The sequence below is a fragment of the Vigna radiata genome, chromosome 8 (genome assembly GCF_000741045.1).
Source record: "Vigna radiata var. radiata cultivar VC1973A chromosome 8, Vradiata_ver6, whole genome shotgun sequence".
In the NCBI taxonomy this organism is placed as follows: domain Eukaryota; kingdom Viridiplantae; phylum Streptophyta; class Magnoliopsida; order Fabales; family Fabaceae; genus Vigna; species Vigna radiata.
This window is the reverse complement of record NC_028358.1, coordinates 3,461,712-3,470,328: the sequence shown is the minus strand read 5'-3', so window position 1 is coordinate 3,470,328 and position 8,617 is coordinate 3,461,712. Positions and strand designations below refer to the sequence as shown.

General features: G+C 31.5%; 1 protein-coding gene across 2 annotated transcripts; it reads left to right on the top strand.

Moving 5' to 3' along the window:
* The first annotated feature begins 439 nt into the window (after positions 1-439).
* On the top strand, positions 440-4,190 carry LOC106771283 (zinc finger protein WIP2-like). Of its 2 annotated transcripts, XR_002669321.1 has the most exons (3): positions 440-1,329; positions 2,350-3,039; positions 3,393-4,185. XR_002669321.1 is itself a non-coding variant. In XM_014657237.2 (2 exons), exons 1-2 carry the CDS (start codon positions 568-570, stop codon positions 2,776-2,778), a joined length of 1,191 nt encoding a protein of 396 aa, XP_014512723.2. In that variant the 5' UTR covers positions 440-567; the 3' UTR covers positions 2,779-4,190. The 2 variants fall into 2 exon arrangements, 1 of the variants encoding a protein (XP_014512723.2); XM_014657237.2 differs by having other exon boundaries at positions 2,350-4,190.
* Positions 4,191-8,617: the final 4,427 nt, after the last annotated feature.

Below are 8,617 nucleotides of genomic sequence, written 5' to 3'. Positions count from 1 at the left end.
TGAGTTCTATGAAATCAACATGACATGACCTAAATTGCACAGATAAATTTGACTGCATATATAATACAAAATTTTGGTATATTATGCTTAATTATCATACTTTACTTATACATTACCAATTTTTACTTTTATTGTTTATCACATTTTGCATTTCAACTTTACAAATTATGATATGTGATCAGAACTTCTTATATATTTGACTAAAGTCGTCCCAAAAGACGAGAATCACTGCACAACCTTGATCACAGTTTTCATGTAAACCAGTAAACTAATAACTTGAACTTCATTGAATAATTTTCCATAACCATAAACTGTCACTAACGGTATTCTCTGTCAAAAGAAGATTACAATAAAAAAAATAAAAAATAAAGAATAAATATGAAAATAATGTGATTAAGGTGGTGTACTATGGTAATGATTAAAATCCTATAATGATGAATTTATTTTGATGATAATTTGGTGAATTAATTTTCTCCTCCACTTGACTTTAGTTGTTTTGTTTTCCCCATATCTCTTTCTCTCTCTCTCTCAACCATCCACTTCCTTCAGCCATCTTGTACTTTCTGTATGTATCTGTATATAAAAGCAAACCTACATAGCCTTCTACTGTTCCCACTCTCTCCTCAAACACAAACCTTTTTCCATTCCACCATGGCAGACCCTTACTCCAATTTCTTCTCACCACCTTTCTTCCACTACCCCTCTCCAAACCCTTCCTCTCACCACCATCATCCATATCCTCACAACTTCATCAACCAAACCACCACCACCAACATCACCCACAACACCTTTTTCCACTTCCAACATCACCACCACCACTTTCAAACCACTACCACCACCTCCTTTTCTTCTTCTTCACCCCCTTCTCCTCCCTTGAGAGAGGCCCTTCCTCTTCTCACCCTCAGCCCAAAAAATTATGACCAACCTCAGGAGGACTACCAGGATCAGGATCAGGATCAGCTTTCAACTGCCATGGATGTCGAAGACAACTTTAACAGGACCCTCCATAGCCCCAAAGAAGAGGACCAAGAAGATGATGCTCATCACAGTGTCACTGTTGCACTGCACATAGGGTTGCCAAGCCCTAGCGCTGCTGAGATTGCTTCTGTGCTGTCTTCTGCTTGTGCCACAGACAAAGACCGACAACAAGGAGGAGGAGGAGGAGATTGTGATAATAATGGGATTGATGATTCTTCTTCAGGGTTCTTGTCCAACAGGCTCAACAAGGGACAGTACTGGATCCCTACCCCTTCTCAGATTCTCATTGGACCTACACAGTTCTCTTGTCCTGTTTGTTTCAAAACCTTCAACAGATACAACAACATGCAGGTCAGTATTAACATAACAAATCATTTTATCACAACAGATGTTAAACAATGAACATCCTACTTCTACTTCTACCATTTTTTTTCTTCCAATTCTTATGAGAAAGACCACATACACACAACACCGTGAATTTGTTAATTTGGATATATACTACCGAGAGGAAAACACTGTCCTTCTCTTTTCTTCCTTTATATTTCTTCTTCTCCTTCCATTTTTCATCTCTCCCTTTTTCCTCCAGGTTCATTTTTTTTTTCAATTGTACTTGTGTCATCATTATGATAAAAATTATTTTCAGCTTTTTTGTTTTCCTGCACGGCGGAACCGGTACTGATGTATGAACTTATTATTAATATTTTCCTGGTTCAAACTGTGACTGATATCAGATATGCCATATCCTTTTCTTTGATTAAACTACTCGCCAATGTTCTTTATGTCTTGGTGCATTGAAGTGTGTGCTTCGAATGTGTTTGGCATGCCTGTCGTATATCTTTGGCATGCAGCTGCAAATAGAACTGAAAATTTGCAGTGTTTCTTCCAGATCTCTCAGTTAATGGTATCAATACATCTCTTAGATTTGTTTCCCTTTGCAGTCCTTTTCTGTCTGAATTCAAACACCTTCCATACCTTAAAGTCTCACACAGACATAGCTATTAATTAGTCTTCCTTCTCTCTCTCTCTCACCTGAATGAGACCTCTTTTGCTTTTTTTAATTCGATTTCAGTGTCCTAGAACTAAATAATTAATATGCTAATTCATGGCCTATATTCAGAAAAAAGAAAAAATGTGTTTTGCTCCATATACAAGAGGCTACCGAAGCAGTTGTTCTCTAAGTCAGCTTAATCCAAAATTCAAACTAGTAAAGTTTAACCAGCTTTTGTTTTTCATTTTTCATTTAATATTTAATTTTTCACAAAATGTAATTAACCAATGCAGCTTTTGATCAAGTTTGCCTAGTTTTCTCTATCTAGTTATCTTCTTTTTGCGGTATCCATAATTTTTTTTTTCTTTTGTTTCTTTTGTCAGATGCATATGTGGGGGCATGGATCACAGTACAGAAAAGGGCCTGAATCTCTGAGGGGTACCCAACCAACAGGTATGCTTAGGCTTCCATGCTATTGTTGTTCCCCAGGATGCAGAAACAACATTGATCACCCAAGAGCAAAGCCCCTTAAAGATTTCAGAACTCTTCAAACACACTACAAGAGGAAGCATGGGATTAAGCCCTTCATGTGTAGAAAATGTGGTAAGGCTTTTGCAGTGAGAGGCGATTGGAGAACCCATGAAAAGAACTGTGGGAAGCTTTGGTACTGCATCTGTGGCTCTGATTTCAAACACAAGAGGTCTCTTAAAGATCACATCAAAGCTTTTGGAAGTGGCCATGCAGCTTATGGGATCGATGGCTTTGAAGAGGAAGAAGAGCCTGCATCTGAAGTAGAACAAGACAATGACTAATTTCACGCAGTAAAGACAAGGAAAATGGAACTGGTTCTATTTTATATATATGTCTCCTTGTGAATTATCTTATTCATAGTCTTAGTTAATTTGTGAACTATTAATTTGGTATGAGTACATATATCCTTGACTTCCCAGTTGAGAACCATATATAAGCACCAAGTTTAGATGAAGGCAAACCTTTAGTTCTTCATTCTTCTCCTTCAGTTTTCTTTCCTTTCTGATGGAATTGACTCGCTGGTTACAAAGCTTTATAGCCAGGTGTATACCCAACTTCATTTACTTTGTTTTCATCCATAAGATTTCTCTCTTTTTGCACATTACGTTGATCAATCAAGGCATTGTAGACAATGATTACCACATTGTATATGCTTTTTGCAAAAGCATATAGAACTCAAGCTAATTGCTCAATAGCTATTAACCTATACGCTATGCAGCCTCAAATGTATTTTGAATTGCACCTATGCTGGAAATTTTCAATGGTTTTATGCACTTTTGGATGTATATACAAAGTTCACTGTTGCTTTCTACGTTTGTATCATAACGTTATATGTACATTGAGCTATCGAGAAAGGAGCTATACATGTTGCATTCTTGCTTGTCAAAATCAACAGGAAGAAGGGTCAAAAATGAAGAAAAGCCTCTTTTATCAAATTCAGAGGCTGTAGGCCTCATCAAAGTTCAAACTTTGATGAACAATGATGAATGTGCATGGACAAATACCTGTGGGGGCATTTCATGGTTTTCTCTCCTTTGATGACAACTGGCTATCTCATCAAGATCCTCTTGGTACGTGTTCTCCAATTATTCCACGATTTCACGCATAAATGATGAAGTTTATCATGTGATAACAAGGGTGAGAGTTGAAGCTCTATTGCCTGCTACAAATTCAGCAGGGGCGGAATCTGTAGCACGTTTTCTAAGCTGTTCATTCAATTTTTTTCATTAAACACACTAACATGTGAATGCGTTTTTTGAAATTCAACAACGCAAGTTTAATGAAAGCGTTTTAATGACATAATAAAGTACGTACGTGTCATTACATGATTGAAGAGTGTGATGACAAAAATAAAAAAAAGATCAAGTTGCTACATACAAGTTTGTGGTGCATATATATCGTTATGATTGTAGCTGTAGGTCATTGGATAGCCTTTTCAACCCGTGAAGCTAAAAACCTACGTCAGCTTTTTGTTGGGGGGTGCATGATGCCCTTTTGCTTTGCATAGTGGGAGAGGAGACGATGTGTTTGTTGATAGATAGAACATATACCAATTCGAGATTCACCCTTGCTCGGAAAACCCAAACCAAATGATTAGCTTTTTGAGGAAAATTAAACAGATATAAATTTTATAAAAAGGATAATATCCAAAGATTTAAGGGTAGGGTTGAAAAAAACATAATGGTCCCAGCTTGAAGTTTGCGAGGCACATAAGAGTGTGGTATGCTTATTGGTGCAATAAGAGTATCTTCCGTTAAATTACGTAAACCTAAGTTTATAAACTGAATTTGCAAAAACAGTCCAATCACCATTGCTTCTGCTAAATAGTTTTCAGACAAAATTTAACATATAAGCATATTTTTCTGAAGAGAATGAGCATTTTTAAACAAAAGTATAAAAAAAAGCACAGGTTAATGATGTTTATCCTTAGGAAATGAGTATCTTTAATGATGTTGAATATCTGGTTTCATAACAGGTTTACTATAATCTGATAACCCAAAACTTGAATAGAGAAATGATGCATTTTGATTGAAAAAGAAAGAAAAAATGTGATTTGCAGCTTTAGGTATATGTTGATAGAGAGAGGGAATGGGAAAAGGTGAGAGATAGAGCTGAAAACTGTGAGGGTGTGGAGCCCAAGTTGTGTTGGTTGGGCTGATTGGCAACATGTACAGATGCCTCCTACAGTACATGCATCCCTTCCCCTCTCTTCCTTCTAAGGGATAAACTGTAGATTGAATCGACCTTTCAGCCAAATTTTTGTTTAATTTTGACCACACCCTCCTTCCTTTTTCAGTTCTTAACCTCATCCCTTCAATCACAAATGCTTACAAATTTCTTATACATGTATTCAATTTACTGATGAAAAGAAGTTACAGTATATGTATAATGCATCTATACTGTGTACAATTATCAACACAAGAACACGACACATCAAAGTTTCAGCTCCCCAAGAGAGATATATTACAAGATACTGTTAAAAAATAAAACTTTAAGAAGAAAATATTCTTTGCAGAAACAGTATATATATAATTTTGTCATGCATAGTAAGTTTGAATGAAGTAACGTTACTCTATTGATAATGTAAAATTGCAGATTTTGTCTTTACTACAGTGAGCTGTTATGAATATGGTTAATGTTTATGGAAAGAGAAAAATGTTAGAAGTGAACTTTAAACTTAACTCAATTCCATAAAACCGGTTTATAAGATGAGGTTTGTACCAGATATCGTTAGGATAGACTCTAATCATAGAACCGACCGACTTGTAAAATAAAATTTATACGCATTTTTATACATGGAATTAACCTTATATCCAAACGGTGAGAAAAAAAAAACAGAAGGAAGTAAACTTGACCTTAATGAACACAATCTATTTGCATGTGGGTTATACTAATTCCTTGGTGAGTATGAAGAATGCTACTAATAATAGATGAAGTGAAACAGTAGACAATGAAAGAAAAGCATTTATTGACCATCAATATCCTAGCCGTTTGTTGAGGAGATGAACCCCACCACTATCTTCTCTCTCTGTTCTCAGCATCATCTTTTTTATTTCCATGGCATTTATGCCTTTATGGGAAGTCCCTATCTCAAAACCACCCATACCCACAATATGTCCTTCAATCTCAATACATGCCATCCTCAATGATTATGGCCTGAATTTCATTTATTTTTGGGAAACTATCTTCAAAAATATCAACACTATCCCAAAAAGGGTTCACAGTAAAGATACCTAAAACACTTTCAAATAAAATACGTAACAAAAGTATAAATCCATGCATGTACATGCACCATCTTTAGAACATGTATATATATAATCCAAAATAAAGATAAAAACAACATCAACTCGTGTATCTCTTGAGGCTGATTAAAGAGAACAAACAATTTATCTTTTTGTTGTAATCCCAATATTTTTCTTTGTTAATAATAATGTTAAAGAGAACATTCAACCCAACACCCAATAATATGTTAAATGCGACATTCTGCTTTTTGAATTCACATTCCTACATAGTAGGGACATCTTTGCCTCTTGGACTCGAATCACCAGCTTTTTATTCATATACATAAATAATATATAGATACACTTTAATGGTTAGTTAATCTGAAATTAAATTAAGTTTTTCTTACTTAATTTTAAATTAACAGATAAGACCAATTAACAATAATAAAATGTATTTAGTTTTTCTCTCATAAAAGAAATAGCATTTCATAGAAATGTGTGTATAATCAATAATACGTATTTCAATTTTTTTCTCTCTTCTCGTTAATAAATACGTATAACTATGTTAAAAATAAAGAAACAACAAAGCATAAAAGTTCAAGAAATGAATAAGTATATATATGCTACGTTTCTCACACCCCTTTTATATATATATATATATATATATATATATATATATATATATATATATATATATATATATATTATTTTATAATTTGTCCAAGCTCATTAGTTATTTTTGAGATGCAACGACAACTTTCTTCTTTTAGAGTAAAATCTCAAAAATGGGTACCTGCATTCCACGTTAGATTCCTGGAGATCCACATATATCAACAAGCAAAGAAAAAATATAGAGAAAAAGTTATTTAAAAAATAATATATTGAAAAGTATATTTGAAATCTCACTTGATAAGTTATTAATAAAAATAAAAACATTGTCATGAATGTGGAGAACATAATCAAAATAATAAGACTTGCAAGAATTTATGAATAACTCATGTGTTTTACGAATATAATAAGAATATAAAATTATTTTTCTCAGTTTATATATGAGGTTAACATATGTAATTTGAGTTACTACTCAGTATTAGAGTGAATTAGATTATTTATTATATAATAGTAACAAAATATATTAAAAACATTTATGAGACGTGAATGAAAACAAATACAAGAAAAAATGGAGAGGTAAGAGGAACAAAAAATATTTTATATGCTTATTGAGGATCTAACTTTTTATTTTTCTATTGCATTTCATTTTTTTTATAATTATTAAGTATATCAATGAAAAGGATTAAGAATTGGATCTTTTCAATTATTCTCTTACCTTCGAATTCTATTTTAGTACTATCATGAACAAACTATTTTTTAATAGGCTAATAAATCCTGGAGTTATTGTTTGTCTCTATCTGAGTATTTTTCTTTTTGTCTCGAAGACAATTAATATTTATATTATTACAGTTAATAAGTTAAATCTAACATATTTAGTCCACTTAAATAATCTAAAATATATTTTAACATCTAATATATATCACTATAAAAGCATCCTACATCAATGTTTTATGCTGGAAATTTGCGATTAAAAACGTTGTCGTGCCATTTAAAACTAGACATTTGCTCTCGACAAAAAGCTTTCCTAAATGCTAAGATTTTTTTTTAAAAAAAAAAATGGGTTCCTTTATAAATTAAAGGATTAATCATGTTTTCGGTTGAAATTTGATATAAAATTATAAATTATTTATATATGAAATTTTGATACATTTTAGTCTCTAAATTTTAAAAATGGATATGGATATATAATCTTTTTAATCAATTATGTTAAACTTTTTATGTGTCAAACATATCTTTTAATAAATATTAAAGTGGGAACATATCAAACACGGATAAACAACTCAACACGTCAAAAGAAATTATGTAATTAAATTAAAAGGATTATATTAATTCACTTTTAAATGGTTTAAATTTTAATTTAGTTCTTACTTTGTTTGAGTTTATTCAATGTGCTCTTTTTTCTTCAATAAAGTCTCAATTTTTGTTTTTTTTTTATTTACTCCTTTTCACTAATACTGTTTAAATAGTTAATAAATATGAACAATGTCATATGTTAGTTTGTGTTTTTCTTTTAATATTTTTCTTAATTAAAAGAGAATTGGAATTGCCAATGTGTTAAGTACCATGTGACGTAATAATAGCAAAATTGTCATGTCTTAATCATAGTACCAATTTTGATTCAATTCAGATTCAATTTTATTAAAATTGAGTAATTTTATCCTCTCCAATTTTAGATCAAATTTAACTTTTATATAAGCTTTAATTATACATTTAATTCTTGTATTTATTCTATTGGTTCAATTTTGTTTCCTTCTTTTATTTTATTTAATTTATTATTTTTTAAAATAGTTCAATTTAACTTTTTTGTTAACTTAACTTTACTGTGATGTTCATACATTCGTAAAATTTTCAATTACTTACTTATTTATTAAGTTTTTTTTTTTTAATTTAAAAAACAATAGTAAACCATCACGTCTCATGTCATGATCGTTCCCTATGATAATAGTTGTATATAGGATAGTAATTGTATCACATATCAGTATTATTGTCACATGATAACAGTTTGTTTCCAATTTAACACATATATTTAAATATTTGATTCAATTTAGTCTTTAATTTTGAAAAAAATGAAATAATTTGGTCTTTCTCCAATTTGAGACTAAGTTAGTAGTGAAGCTTAATTACAACTTTTATATATATATAATCTATACATTAAATCACTCTATTTAAATACTCAAATTATTTTATTTTTTACATTTTTATTCTTTTAATTTTTTACACTTATTTAGGTGATGATTTGATGTATTCTAAGTTTAGCTGATGTTATCTAAGTCTTCTTAAGAAGGAACGT